The sequence below is a fragment of the Lampetra planeri genome, chromosome 50, assembly GCF_965212315.1.
Source record: "Lampetra planeri chromosome 50, kcLamPlan1.2.h2, whole genome shotgun sequence".
NCBI lineage: Eukaryota > Metazoa > Chordata > Hyperoartia > Petromyzontiformes > Petromyzontidae > Lampetra > Lampetra planeri.
Genome location: NC_136156.1, coordinates 6277332 through 6293369, shown reverse-complemented (window position 1 = coordinate 6293369; position 16038 = coordinate 6277332). Strand labels below are relative to the sequence as shown.

Genomic DNA, 16038 nt, shown 5'->3' with positions numbered 1-16038 from the left:
CACGAAAGCTTCAAATCAAGATTAAGGTCCATTCCCTTCACGCCAGATTCGCCGGCGTGCAGGAGAAAATAAGTTCACATTACGGAGCGCATCGACCGTGGGTTTGTGATTTGTATGCCGGGATTACATCGTCACATCTCTCGAACGGGCGTATGAAACGTGTTCTTTATAAATCCTTTATATTAAGTTCACTTGCTTGCTTGCTTGCGCGCTTACGACCGTGCAAATCTTTCGGTCGTTTTTTAACCCACTTCCCGTGATCCAATCGAGCTGACATTTTGCACACAGACTCGTTGTGCGTGACAATTTATTTTCGTGAAAAAAAAATTCAAAAATTTTCCACTTTTGGGAGAAAAAAAAATTCAAATTTTATTTAAAATACCAATGTGATAAAAATGAAACTCTTGCTCAAGAAAAACAGAAATGAATAATAAAATAAAACCGATGCCACGCATATAAAGGATTTATAGTGAGAAACTTTGTTTTTACGGGTTAATTTTTTTTGCGTGATGTTTTTGGTTTCATTTTAGGCCGGTTTTTTATTCTTCTGTAAATTATACATTTTAATTCAGTGCTGTATCGCGATTTAACTGTGTCTGGGGGGAATTACATCCTCATCCGAAATGATGGACCCTGTGCCATAGTAATGTGGAATTTGCACCACTGGGTCTGGATTGTGACACTGATATCAGCGGCATTTCATTCTGCATTAGAGCAGCAAGCCACTTTCACTTGGACACATGTCATTATAAAAATGTTCATGATGTGGCTGATAAGGCACACAACTGTTCACTAACACATTCCTGCGGAGGGAGCTGGTAGGAACGTTGGGTTGCTCGGTCAATGGCCAGGGTCAACGGCGGCGTGGTGTATTCCGCAAATGTGGCCGACTGTGAGGGCGGGCACAAGCCGGCGTGAGTAGGTTAAACGTTGAGTTTTATAAGGGCACCACGGGGTGACCAGCCCCTCCGCACCCAGCCCCACCCCTCCCACCCCCCACCCAGCCCCACCCTCCCCACCCAGCCCCACCCTCCCCACCCTAACACCCAGCCCCTCCCCACCCTCCCCACCCAGCCCCTCCCCACCAGCCCCTCCCCACAATCCCCTCCCCACCCAGCCCCTCCCCAGTTTCGGGTGGTGGCGGGTTTAACGACACATTTAGATTTACGCGATCTCACTTTAAAAAAACCTCTATTGATCAAATGATGGCGTTATACAATTGCCATGCCATCAGTCATTCCGAAACACCTTTTGCAAAGCACTAATTTTGTGATTATTATATATTTACAACGTTTAATAATAGAGTTCGTTTTGTCGTAAACATTATCAAAATTGTTTTTAATATACATAAACAATTAAATTAGTGCCGATAATCATGATATAATGATATATATTTTATAAACTGACGATTAGATTATCATGGGATTTCGTATTGTACGACATCGTAGTATTGTCGTATCGCATACACTCGAGTTGCCATCTTATTTCTCGGTCAGCAATTGAGTCTGTTATCAAAACTCTGCAGTCCACTTTGACAAAGTTCAACGCAACATCGGTGCCAGATCTCGGAACAAATCAACTCCTGCCACCCGAACACAGACGCCAATCCCGGACTGTCCGAGTCAAACCCGATCAAAACTCGGATAGATTGCAACCCGAGTGGCAATCCTCATGTCCACCGCTATCCTTCGGTGCCTTGTGCGTGTGTGTCTTTTGATCTTGTGCCCTAGATCCTGACGGACGAGGAGACCTCCACCGTGTGCCAGGCCATCGTGGACTCGGGCAAGGAGTACGCGGCACGCAAACGCAAGCCCGTGCCTCTCATGTACGCCTACTACGGCACCGAATACCTCGGCACGTTGCATCGCAGTCCCTTCTCACCTGAGCACCTGCGCTACCACACACGGCTAGTGCATGTATGCATGTCTGTTGACATATTAGTGGGGAGCGACACACACGTGACGATTATCTGAACCAGTCATGGGCGTACCCTAGGTCGACTCAGCCTCAAATGAGTACCTGGTGACGTGTGTAAGCATCGCTACTGGGGAGAGAAAGGCGTCCGGGTGTAGTGTTGGCCACCCACCCCCTCGTGTGCCGTGCCGGCCTTCATAGGTGCTCGCTAAGAGCACTTGCCCCGACAGTCTGTTCAGGCTATACGGGGGATCTTTGTGTTTATTTTGTTGAACTATGACCACAACATTGCCCTGCCATCACTTCTCATCTTGCTCCACCTTTTCTTGCCTGGAGTCTTCGCCAGCCAGGAATCGTCTGTATGTATCTACGTTGAACTTCTTTCGCACCGTACATAGCCAACCGTGCTAGTCGGAGGTGCGGGGGGAAGGGCAACAAACTAAACACAAAACGCAGTTCCAAAGAAATGAGTTTTCAATCTAAGTTTAAAAGTGCATGGCTCCAGTGGCTTGGTGTCAAACTCAGTCGCTGCCCATTCAGTGTCGTGTCCATTGGACTTCACTGCCACCAGCACCTGTGATAATGATGATCATTTCGTATGGCCAAGGAAGAGCAGCTCCCTTATCTGATATTTATAGAGCTAAAATTTATATGGTGAGTACGGATGGGGTATGGGGAGGAAGGTGAGTGGGTACAGGAATTACGGTGGATACCTTGGGATGGAGGGAAGGATGAGCCAGGGAAGAAGAGGTGGGTCTTGAGGGAGGAGTGGAAACGAGACAGGGAGGACGCTCACTTAATGTGGAGGGGAAGTTTGTTCCAGTACAAGGGGGCAAGTACGGAAAAGGATCGGAAACGGGGATTGTGCACAAGGATAAGGGGGGACGGTTAGGAGTATAGGAGGAGAGATTGAGAGCGGGCGGGAGGGGATATAAAAGGATACGAGGGAATTCTAGATTTGAAGCTTTCGTGACTGCAAGAATTCATACTCTTAGCTTTTTTCGGTAAAGTTACCCACGTGACTTTACCGAAAAAACCTAAGAGTATGAGATGAGGGAAGCGAGATACGGTGGGGCCAGGCAATGGAGAGATTTATATATTACCTGTGTAAGAGATTAATTTATAAGCGATTTACCCATTCAGTGTTGTCGTTGTTGTTGGAGAGTTTGTGAATTGCAGATACACCACATTCTAGTTTATTTTTGAAGTTACATGGTCCACGAGGTGCACCCATAACACTCTTTGGTTCTTTCGGTAAAGTCACGTAGGTGAAAATAATAATAAAATAAAATAAAAAAAGTTAAAACAACTAAATTGTGAAAACAACTAAATTAAAAGACAATTTAGTTGTTTGAACTTTTTTATTTCATTATTATTTTCATCTACGTGACTTTACCGAAAGAACCAAAGAGTATCGATCCTTGCTGTCACGAAAACTTCAAATCTAGAATGCATCCATAACGCCTAGGCACGCGTCCCATAAACTACCCAGTCCGTGTCTTCCACGTGTGCAGTTGCAATTCTACACATCGAGAATAGAACACCTCCTATAGCCTCATCTACAGAGCAGCGGTTTCCAGGCTCTGGTCCACAAGACCGTGGGAAGTGGAACTGCTGTAGAAACGCTTGTTTTGTTTTTGTAACAAAGCACGAACTTTTCTACTGCACGGTGGTCCTGGAGAACGATTCGAGGATTGACAGTAGCACGTGGGTCCAAAATATGTTGAGAACCACCACTCTCTATCAGTGGTTGTCAACCTTTTTGAACCCACAAGGCCGCGGGAAGTGGACTATACGATTTGGCATCATTTTCCATTTTGAAAAAAAACCAAAAGCTATTGGTGGCATGGTCGTCCGGGGAAACACGTTTGAGGGTTGATCGTGAGAAGAAACTCATTCAGACAGAACAATCCAGCGCAGGCTGGCAACAAATAAGAGTCACGTTCAACGCAAAAGGTGATGCGATCTTATTTGCAGACAACCGACACGAGACACGCTTCCTCGAACAGCCTGGCATGTTTTCAACTCACAAACCAACAGCGCCAGCAATTACAATTTGCAGAGCGTATTGCGTTTAAACGCTAGGGGTCAGGGCAGGGAAAGACGCGAGAGAGGAGAGAGACCGACTTAGCCCGGGTATGGACCCTACGTATGTATTTCTAGATTTGAAGCTTTCGTGACTGCAAGGATTCATACTCTTAGGTTTTTTCGGTAAAGTCACGTAGGTAAAAAATGAAATTTTAATTAATAAAAGTAATAATATAAATAAAATAAAATAATAAATCACGACGTTTCGGAGGCAACACAAGTCTTCGTCATCAGGTGGGACCGTCACAGCTAGATTTACTGTATCAAGTGAGGCAAAGATTCCAAGATACAAGCTCTTAAATACAAGTTAAGAGGGGAGGAGGGGGGGAGGGGCTTATCTGAATGTGGTAGCCAATGAATGGAACGTATTGGGAGGGGGGGGGGCTACGTATGTATGTTGAACTTCTTTTGCACCGTACGTAGCCAGCCGTGCAGGCGTTCGCAGTTGAATAGGCTTCACCCTTTCTGGCAATAAAACAGGAAGTGTTAAGATGTTCAAACACCAAATAGAAACCTCTTGCAAGGCATCAGATGTGCATTAGCCTCACGTGCTTGTGGCAAAATATGAAAACGAACATGCTCTGATAATATACGCAGCGTCTTTGAAACGGATTCGCCTACACCTGAGACGGCCTTCTTCATGGCCTCGTCTCACCGGTGTCAGACCAGAGATTGCCAAAAGGCGGACAGTCCAAAGACAATGCAAGTATTACAACATTTGTAACTCGAGCAGGAAAATATATTTGGCACCTTTTTGGCAGTATCAAAAATGACGCCTTGCGTAGAGCTATCTATTTGGTGTTTGAACATCTTAAGACCTATATTCTTGGTTCTTTCGGTAAAGTCACGTAGAAGGGAAATAATATAAATATAAAACAATAAAAAATTATCACGACGTTTCGACTGCAACACAAGCAATCATCATCAGGTGTGATTGCTTGTGTTGCAGTCGAAACGTTGTGAGAATTTTTATTGTTTTATATTTATATTATTTTATTATTTCCCTTCTACGTGACTTTACCGAAAGAACCAAGAATATGAATCCCTGCAGTCACGAAAGCTTTAAATCAAAATTTAAATCTTAAGACCTGTTTTATTGCTAGAAAGGGTAAAGCCTATTCTTCTTTTTCAGTATTTTTTGATAGTGCCAAAAAAGGTACCATCATGCTTTACCACCTGACGATGGACGCTCGTGTTGCGCCCGAAACGTCGTGATTTATTTTATTTTCATACCTACGTGACTTTACCGAAAAAAAACAAAGAGTAAAGTACCATAGACACCATACACCCCGTTCCACATCAGACGGCAGCAGCGGCCGGCAGCGCTCGAGCCGATTTGTTCACTTCCTGATGAAGCTCCCGGCACGTGGAGCGAAACGCCGGACATCGTGACGAACAGTACGCGGTACGACCTGGCAACGCGTCGAAGAGCTGAGGAGTCGTTTTTGTTGTTGTCTTTGAACAAGTAGAATGATTTCTCCTGACATCTCACGGGAAATCCAACGAGTGTGCGCCCAAGCCTCCCAAACCACAAACACAATTCCACCCTCTGCAGTGACCCCTTATAGCAATGCAGCGGCATCAGTCTCCAATCGCCCAGGTGCAAAGAATGAAATGTTTGGGGGGCCCCACCTGTGCCTCCTCCGGGGACCGCTGGTCCTGTGCAGTTGCACCGCCTGTACACTTCATAGCTACACTCCCCACTCCCACCCTCACCAACCCTACCCCAGGCTCAACCCAACAACAATGGGAGGTAGTTGGCAGGGAAAAAAAAAATATTTTCTGGAATTCAGCCCCTGACAGCTTCGGCTGATCTTCTTGGTTCTTTCGGTAAAGTCACGTAGAAGGGAAGTAATAAAATAATAAAAAAAAAACATAATAAAACAATTCTCACGGTCACACTCGACGGTGAGAATTGTTTTATTATGTTTATTTTTATTATTGTATTACTTCCCTTCTACGTGACTTTACCGAAAGAACCAAGAAGATGAATCCCTGCAGTCACGAAAGCTTTAAATCGAAATGTAGCTTCGGCTGAATTTAATGCTGGACTAAGCCACTGGGAAACCGAGTGAGTGTGCCCGGTGCTTCCTTACCAACCAGCGCAGCCGAGCACCGGAGCGTCCGATGCGTTAATGGGGCCGTGTGAGAGCGCGCACGTGTGCTGGTGGCGCTGTGGTTTACAGGCGCAGCTCACGGCCTCTCCTCCATCCTCCTCATGCTGCTCTCCTACCAGCAGCACCTCGACGCCGAAGACCGAGAGCTCGTGTGGAGGACCCTGGACTTCCTGGCCGAGCAGGAGCGCGACGGGAACTGGGCGGCTGAGCTCATGGAGCCCGCGGCGCACGACAAGAGCCTGGTCCACTGGTGTCACGGCGCGCCAGGTCAGAGTGCGTCGCGGGCCGATCGATCAATTGACCGGTCGGCTCAAGCTCGCGAGTTTGACCGGCACGAGGGGCACGCTGGGTGGCGGTCGCGGTGGTGGCGGTGGCGGTGACTACGTTGCACGCGGCCTGGAATGCCAGCACTGTGGAGGCGGCAGCGAGGGTCGGTGGGTCGCGTAAATGCGGTGACACTCCCTTGCGGTGGGTCGTCAAGGATGGAGCCACCGCCTGAAGAGAGAAGGCGGCACAGGAAAGCGTGGACTCTGCATGCGTGGGTTGTTCTCCCACGCGTATGAACACCAATAGGTACATTTAAACAAAAAATTGCCTGCAAAAATCTTATTCTATACGCGCCTCGGTGTTTGTGGATTGTGTGGCGTTGCGTGATACAGTTGCATAAATTACGCTACTATATAAACGCAATGTTATCATCTGGGGCAGCGTGCGTAGGCACATTTGTAAGTATATTGACCTTTCGCACCACATGTAGACGACCGTGCTAATCGGAGGTACTAAAGTATGCGCATCTGTCGCTGCCACGGTTTATGAGGTGGCTACGTACGGTGCGAAAGAAGTTCGAAATACATAACGGAAGATCCCACGCCAGGGATCTGCTGCGTCGTCGGCTCTTTTGCGAGGAGGCGGCGGCGTTTGTTCGCGACTTCTTGTGAACCCCACTTGGGTGCTCCAAGCTTCATCATCATCGTGGTGGTCCAAGGCGTAAGAGAGGTGCGGTGGCATCAGCGCCTGTGGCCATGGTGACGCCCCGATCTCGTGCTAATTATACTGGTAGGAACCTCCTGGTTACACCAGCCCGCAGGGGATTATTGTGTCTGTCCGTCCGTCGTGCAGGGAGGGGCTGGGTGGGGAGGGGAGGGGCTGGGTGGGGAGGGAGGGTGGAGAGGGGCTGGGTGGGGGGTGGAAGGGGTGGGGCTGGGTGGGGAGGGGCTGGTCACCCCGTGGTGCCCTTATAAAACTCAACGTTTAACCTACTCACGCCGGCTTGTGCCCGCCCTCACAGTCGGGCATATTTGCGGAATACACCACGCCGCCGTTGACCCTGGCCATTGACCGAGCAACCCAACGTTCCTACCAGCTCCCTCCGCAGGAATGTGTTTTTCTGCTGCAGCTGCCGCGCTGACAATGGTGCACAAGGACAAATAACAAACAAAAACCCAACAAGTTCGTCAACGATAACACTCCGTGTGTGGCCTTACAAGGTAAACGTGTATGATGGGCAACGTTTCGGAGAATGGCCTTTTTTCAGAGCACACAAAGAGACACCTGTTGTGAGGAAGAACCGTTGCCCGAAACGTCATCTATTCAACATCATCGTCATCATCATCATGACTATCCATACGCAGGGAGCCCGTAGTCGGTGTTCGTCATTTGTTTCCACTTTCCTCTCTGTCTTGTAGTGCAAATGTGCTCAAGTAGGGCCACATTTTTAGGGCACCAATCTCTTATGATGTCGTCTTTAAGCCATTCTCCGTTAGGTCTTCCTCTCTTTACGGTTCCTTACATTTTTTTCCGAACAACAACAACACCACACTTTTAATTGTACTGTTGTTGTTCATTCTACACGTGTCCGAATAGTGCCAGTTCCCTTCTCATCACCGTCTGCAATCAGGTCTTCTTCTATGTGCAACCGTTTATCTTAATTCTACCAGTCACCTATTATATTATAAATATTTTAAATTTAAGGTCACGATTCATTCCTATCGATGAATGTGTTGGGTTTTTCTTAATTGGTGCAGCATTATTCTACGGTGCAAAATCTTTCTTTTTTAAAAATCTGCCCACTGCTGGTTCAAGTATTGACTGTGGCAATACCAGTTTTCCATAATAGAGGCTTTTGGGTTAGATCGCGTAAATATAAATGTGTCGTTTAATCCGCCACCACCTGATACAGCCTATAAGTAAGGTTTGTCAAGTAAAAAAACATGCCAATTCGCTACTAGTACAGCCCACCGGTGTGTTGGAGAGTAAACCCACAACATTTACAATTATATTAATTACAAGGACAGCACACCGGCTTGTTTGAGAGTAAACCCACAACATTTACAACACCATTTCTTCTTCCCTGGCTGGACTGCATCGCATCCCCTACATTTGGGTTTCCTTCGAGTGGCGAGGGTGAGGGAGGTTGCAGTCGTGCGTTTGGATTATTTTTTGTGGTGTCGCCACAAATAGGCACGCAATTTCAATCTCGCCTACGGAAAAAAAACACACGTGCCCAAAAGGTATTGTGGGCCCTACCCGTGGAAGACACGAATGAATGAATGAAATAGCATTTGCGATCGTCCTTTACAGCTCCATCGGATGTTTACGTAGCAGGTCAGGCACTGCCCATTATAAGGTCCCATTGTAAGATGATTGGTGAAACCGTTTGTAAAAGTTACCGAACTCATGCTACCAGCGTCAATTTTAATTTGTGCATATAATTGCGATTGTGGCCACGCAACCCAAGCTAGGGACCATGTATTGAACCCACAGAGAGACGTAGATATTGATACAGATACGTAGAGACACATAGAGATGCATGGAAACTCAGAGCGATACATAGAGACATATATAGATGTATATATACTCATAGGGATACACAGGCAAACATTTAAGACAAAGCCACAGTGGACCAAATAGTAAACCCACTTTCGTCTACGCTCCTTCAACGGAGGAAGATCACCAGAAAAAAACGAACTCTTCCCCAAAGCCCTCTTATCCTGGCGAGCAGATCTCCACATTGGCATTTAGCTCCTGAGCATATTGCCGCCATACGCAAGATTATAAGAGAATATAATTCACGATATTATCTCACGTGAATAATAGTGTGGCTTTAAAAGAAAAAAAATACATACAGTAGGTGATGTTTTGGGCCATAGCCCTTCTTCATATCCCAACATGAGCTTTGTAACTTTACAATCGACAATGCTTATCACGCAAATTCTGTCGGCAAATTATGACGTTATTTAACCGGCACGTTCGGCAATTCCTCCGAAAATAACGTTTCACGAAGCGTCATGCAGTTATTTATGAAATTAATTGTCACATTTGTCATTTCACATTTTTTTTATATCAGGAAATAAAATATGAAAAAGGGAGTAATGATAACCACGAAACGATGATGTTTTGCAAAACGGATGACACGATTATCGTGGGGTTTAAAATTATATCAAGTATCGTAGCATCACAGCGTCGTGTTTCCATCATTCTGAGTTGTCATTGCAGTGATTGGCGCAAACCAAAACTCTCTTAGAATGAACAAAAAAAACACTCCAACACATTCGTCAATAATGCTGTGACCTTAAAATACAAATTTAGAATTTGTCGACGTTTCAGGCAATGGCCCTTCTTTGCCACCTGCTATTTTTTCCTTTTAAGGATGTTGTTATTGACGGAGCGTATTGAGTTTATTTGTTGATATTTGTGCTTGTGCACCACCGCCAGTGCGGCAGCATTGACCACGCAATTTGTCGGAAGGGAACATTGCGATGGGGAAGAAGCAGCGAGGATTTCAGAAATTGATTCGCCAATCCATACCGCCGGAACGGTAATCATGCATACTGAGCGCACGAGTGTCCTTGAGAGAAAAGCCATTTGAAAGAACGACTGGCAGAAGTGGATAAGGACTTAGCGCTGACCTCAAGTGGTCTCTTGGCATTAATGAGCCAATATTGACCACGGAGATAATGATTATGACCCTGAAAGGGAATCTGAATAATTATTCCCGGAGTGACTTACTTGGGCGTGGGGGGGGTGGGATCGTGCGCATCAACCTCCCCGCACGCCGACGATGGTCGTGGCATCGCACGGGTGCGGTGCTCGCAATTCACCCAAACCGCGTTTCACAGCCACCAGCGCCGTTTTGCTGCCAGGTTCGTCGCGATTTAAAGCGCGGCGACTCGCCGGCACGCGCTCGCACGGCAACGGCGCGCGGCGAGCCCCGGTGACCGCGCGCGGATTAACGGGCAAGTGGATTGAGTGTGCTTTTTCGGGCCATTCAATTACTGGGCACTTTGGTCCGGCCTGATTTGGTCCATAAACGGGCGCGGCTTACCAAGGTATACATTATACATTAACGGAGAGCGGAGCAAAGTCGTGTGTTTGTCTTGTGAGTCGGACTGAACTCAAAACACCAAGACTCTGTATAAAGAATTAGGCAAATTTATATTTTTGTTTTATTTAACGACAAGCCCTCTGTTTATATGAATCATCATCCATAATAATAATCATCATCCATAAGAGGTTTTTTTGGGGTTAGATCGCGTAAATATAAAAGTGTCGTTAAACCCGCCACCACCCGACACAGCCAACTTGTAAAGTTTGTCACGTATGTAATAACACGCTGGTCCTTTTATTTCACTTCTTGCAGTTCACAAACACTCCCCGTTGCTGGCCGGCAACAGGAAGCGGGCAGACAGCCACCAGAGACACACCGCCACGTGGCACCCGGAGCCCCACTCGCGCGTGGCCCCTCTCTCTCTCTCTTCGTTCCGTGTCTGACCACGTGTCTCTCCTCTCTCCCCTTATTTAACGCCTGGGTCACGTGGTACACTCCAGCCAATCCTCAACAGCCTGCGCCGAATGTTCCAGATTCCCCATCAACTCCTGGGACCACGCCCCTGACTTGTCTTCCCATTGGCTGAGGCCAAGACCAGCAAAACCAATCACCTAACTGACATCCCGTGATCACGCCGAGGCCATGCAACCAGGCTCTCCCCCCATTGGCTATAAAGCGGGACCGGCAAAGCCGATCACCACGTGAATCCGACATAGGCTCTTATTACACGTATACAAAACGTGCCAATTCGTTTAAATTTTAAATGTTTATAGTTTACTCTCCAATACACAGGCGGTGTGCTGTACTAGTAACGAATTGCCACTTTTGTTTACATGACAAACCTTACTAGTTGGCCATGTGATCTAACCTAAAAAACTCTCCACTTTAAACTCAATAATAATCTTAATAATGTCGTTTAGCAGTGGCAGAGTGGTTTGTGCACTGCACTATGAACCCGGCGACCTGGGTTCGTATTGCCGGCCACGGGAAACATCAGTTGCGAGTGATTTCTGAACCATTCCTGGGCATCTGCCTTCACCAGCCCGTGCTGACCAGCAAGGCGAAGTATTATTTTATATTTATACGTGACTTAACTGAAAGAACCAAAGAATAATTCCTGCAGTCACGAAAGCTCCAAAATTGAGATTGTGGTCAAGCAACCACTATGACCGACATGATGTGGGGAGGCCCTCATTCAGCAGTGGATTGTCAAACGCCTGTAAATTAATCATCGTAATTGTCAATTTAATTCGAATTTCATATCGCTTGAGATGTTGCTCTGCAGACCGAGAGATTGATGATCAATGTTCAATCGTCGGGTTGATGATGGCATCACTCACCATTTCTCAATTAACGGAGTAGGTCGCGTGAAGGCTGGCATCTCCCACTCGAAAATTATAGTTGTAAAATTATAGCTGTGGCTCTACATCACCATCAGCCATGCGAAGAATAAGATGTTATATGACAATTTAGAAATGTCCTATATACAGCAGATCTCATTTGGTAAGACCAGCAGAGGTCCCAATTGTGAGTTCAATTCTTTGGCATGTGTCGTGACGGATATTTCAAGATCCGACTACGTAGGTCCAGTGCTTGCTGAGCTGCATTGGCTTCCGGTTGCCGAACAAAAACGTTCTAAGGTCGGACTCATTACACACAACGTCATTGCCAAAAATGAACCACAATACATTGCTGATGTCTTCAAGGAGCATAAACCATCAAGCAAACTCCGGTCATCCTCGCATCGGCTTTTGGCTAACCATGTGAATGTCACGGACTGTTGTGAAGGTCACTGAACTTGTGAGGGTCACTGACTGTGTGGAGGTTACTGACCTTGTGAAGGTCACTGAACTTGTGAAGGTCATTGCACGCTTTCAGATGCGCTTCTGAAGCCGTCTGGAACGCTCATCCTTTCGATATTAGGAAGCCACTGGAGCAATGCACTTTAAACCTAGATTCAAAACTCGTTTCTTCAGAACTGCTTTTCTAGTGTTTAGTTTGTTGTCCTTTCCCCTGACCTCCGATTAGCGCGGTTGGCTATGTATGGTACCTAATAAGTTCAACATACACACAAACAACATACACACATACAACATACACACATACAAGATACACACATACAACATACACACATACAACACACACACATACAACATACACACAACTCCTGGCTGGGGAAGACTCAAGGTGAGGTGGACCAACATGAGAAGTGATGCAGGGCAATGTTATGAACTATAAAACTATTTTTTTTATTTTACCAGGTAAGGCCCACTGAGCTATATAGCTCTTTTTCAGAAGCGACCTGGCCACAAATGAAAGCTCAACGAAGTGGCCTTATCACGTGGAAATGTATATCAGCCAAATAATCTAAATGCATGTTTCTAAATGTGGAGGGATAAACCGGAGCACCCGCAGAAAATCCACACGACCACGGGGAGAACACGCAAACTCCAAATACACAGCAACCGTCAGGATCGGGATCGAACCCACGACCTCCTGTTTATCGGGCGAGGTAGTTAACATCTCGCCACCGTGGTCATAGAGTCCATGCCTGAGAGCTGCTGAGACTGGAGCGTCACTGTGGCGGTGATCCGGGTGCACAGTTCCAGAACAACAACAAAAACAACTCCTGACAAACACAGAAACGTTCACCGCTGGAAGTTGACCAGAGGAAACTGGAGCGTGGACTGACGTGAATGAGCAGTCTCGCGATTGGCTGTCGAAACGCCCGGAGATTAAATTGCTTCGGGTTCGGAGAAGCGTGCTCTTGTGGCGAGATCTTTCCTTACCCACGATAATTGTTGATCTATTTAGGCAAAAGCATGGGCAGATAAACAGCATTAAATTGTGAATGATAAACCTGCTCATCGAAATGTGTTCGTGACATTTTGGTGCCCGCTGTGGTGAGCACGCGCGCCGTTCTCGTATTTCTCGCCGTGCCGCTGATGCCGAATGCTGAGCAACAGCTGTAGATTGTACATTGAAGTGGTTGAGTCAGATAATTGCATCGGCAGTAGCGGAGCGCACCGCTGGGATGGTGCCGCATTCGAAAGAATTTGTGAATCGGCAATTGAGTCGTAATACGCTCCATGGTGGTGCTCTGGACGACCGATTCTTTTTTTTCTATTTCTTGTCCTCGTCAGCTTTTATGGCAAATGTGTTCGCGGACAAGTTTAATCGACTAACGTATTTATCGAGGCGTTTGGGCAAGGGTGTCGGTCTGAAGTGGGCGTTCGCTCGGATGCATCGGGAGGCAGACTCCAGTAGGTCCTGCATCTCTCGCGAAGTGAAGGCAAAAGATCATTGCTCTGATTGGCTTGGCTTGCACTGCGGAATTGCGAGGCCTTTCGCTCTCCGACTTCTGCACCGGTCGGTGACGTGGGTGAGGCAGGGGTGTGTGCTCACCCCTTACACTTTTCGACGCTTGCAGTAAGAATGATGCTCAGCTCTCGGTCTGCACGGGGCCTCGTTTGGTCGAGTGAAGGTCACTGACCTTGTGAAGGTCACTGACCATGTGAAGGTCACGGACTGTTGTGAAGGTCACTGAACTTGTGAGGGTCACTGACTGTGTAAAAGTTACTGATCTTGTGAAGGTCACTGACTGTGTGGACGTTACTGACCTTGTGAAGGTCACCGAACTTGTGAAGGTCACTGACTGTGAAAGTTACTGACCTTGTAAAGGTCACTGACTGTGTGAAGGTCACTGGCCTTGTGAAGGTCACTGGCCTTGTGAAGGTCACTGACTGTGAACGTTACTGACCTTGTGAAGGTCACTGACTGTGGACGTTACTGAACTTGTGAAGGTCACTGAACTTGTGAAGGTCACTGTGTGAAGGTCACTGGCCTTGTGAAGATCACTGACTGTGTGAAGGTCACTGACCTTGTGAAGGTCACTGTGTGAAGGTCACTGGCCTTGTGAAGGTCACTGACCTTTTGAAGGTCACTGACTGTGTGAAGATCACTGACTATGTGAAGGTCACTGACCTTGTGAAGGTCACTGACTGTGTGAAGATCACTGACTGTGTGAAGATCACTGACCTTGTGAAGGTCACTGACTGTGTGAAGATCACTGACTGCGTGAAGATCACTGGCCTTGTGAAGGTCACTGACCGTGCAAAGGTCACTCCACGCTTTGCTGCGGTGCTCCCACAGGTGTGGCGTACGTGTTTGCCAAGGCGTACCTGCTGTCGGGCGAGGCACGCTACCTGGCGGTGTGCGTGCACTGCGCCGAGACCGCCTGGCGACGGGGCCTTCTGAAGAAGGGGCCGGGCATCTGTCACGGAGTGGCCGGGAGCGCCTACGTCTTCCTGCTGCTCCACCGGCTCACGGGAGACCCCAAGTACCTGTACCGCGCGCATAGGTAAAGTCGGCACACACGCGCGTGCATGCGTGCTCTCCGGATTGTAAGAAGCGCAGCAAAACGACAAGTAAAAACACCAATACCAATACAACCGCCGTTCACCACTAAGTGACGGTTACGTCACCACGGCGCCTGTGCCAGGCCAAGTGCACTTTGAGGCCACGTGACGTGTCGAAGGTTCGCTGACAGGTGCCCTGGGTTGACTGAGATGACTGGCAGATGCACCAGCTGTGCCCCCTACCGTGCCAAAAATACACACACGCACTCGTGCGTACGGTGTAACCAGTGTTGGCCAAAACATCGCCAAATGCTGAAATTTGTACCTGCACATTATGGACCCTGTACGCGTCCTCTGCTATATCGACGTTATTGTTTCGTGTTCCATGCCGGCTTTCATAGCTTCCCCGCTAGCACCGTTTGCCCCAACAATCCGCTAAAGGCCATACGGGGCGACTTTGTGTTTGCTGCAGGTTTGCGGAGTTCATGTTCTCCGAGGAGTTCAAGGCGGGGTCACAGCCGTTGGACGCCCCGTTCAGCCTCTTCGAAGGCCTGGCCGGAACAGCTTGCTTCTTCCTCGATTTGCTGCAGCCGGATAAAGCCGAGTTCCCCATATTCAGTGTCTTCACGCCGTGAGGTCAAGTGCACCGTGGCCGCTACTTTGTGGCGCAGAGCGAGAAATGACGCCACGCATAAGGAAGGTGAAAGTCTGTGCCACGCTGGCGAGATGTTAACGGGTGCCACGGTTTAAAGATTTCGTGACTGCAGGGATTCATCTTCTTGGTTCTTTCGGTAAAGTCACGTAGAAGGGAAGTAATAAAATAATTAAAATAAAACATAATAAAATAATTCTCACGACGTTTCGGCCACAACGCAAGCAGCCGCCCTCAGGTGAAGAACAGGTCTGTCGGATAGACAGCGTCTGAATGAGAAATACTCAAGCCAAGCTTGGTGGTGTTCATTCAGACGCTGTTTTTCCGACAGACCTGTTCTTCACCTGAGGACGGCTGCTTGCATTGTGGCCGAAACGTCGTGAGATTTATTTTATGATGTTTTATTTTTAATATTTTATTATTTCCCTTCTACGTGACTTTACCGTAAGAACCAAGAAGAGGGTGCCACGGTGTCTCTCTCCCCGTGGTTTCTTCTCCGGTTCCTCCGGTTTTTCCCTCCACATTTAGAATCAACGTGCGTGGAGAAGAGTTGGCTGGGATACATTTCCACGTGGTGCTAAG

General features: G+C 47.5%; 1 protein-coding gene across 1 annotated transcript in view; it reads left to right on the top strand.

The window, feature by feature from the left end:
• Positions 1-15608, top strand: part of LANCL3 (LanC like family member 3) — a 28992-nt gene extending 13384 nt beyond the window's left edge. Inside the window, exons 3-6 of the mRNA XM_078616211.1 lie at positions 1731-1854; positions 6189-6386; positions 14599-14806; positions 15277-15608. Coding sequence (XP_078472337.1) covers positions 1731-1854; positions 6189-6386; positions 14599-14806; positions 15277-15439 — 693 coding nt within the window. The 3' untranslated portion in view covers positions 15440-15608. The remainder of the gene's footprint in view (positions 1-1730; positions 1855-6188; positions 6387-14598; positions 14807-15276) is intronic.
• Positions 15609-16038: the final 430 nt, after the last annotated feature.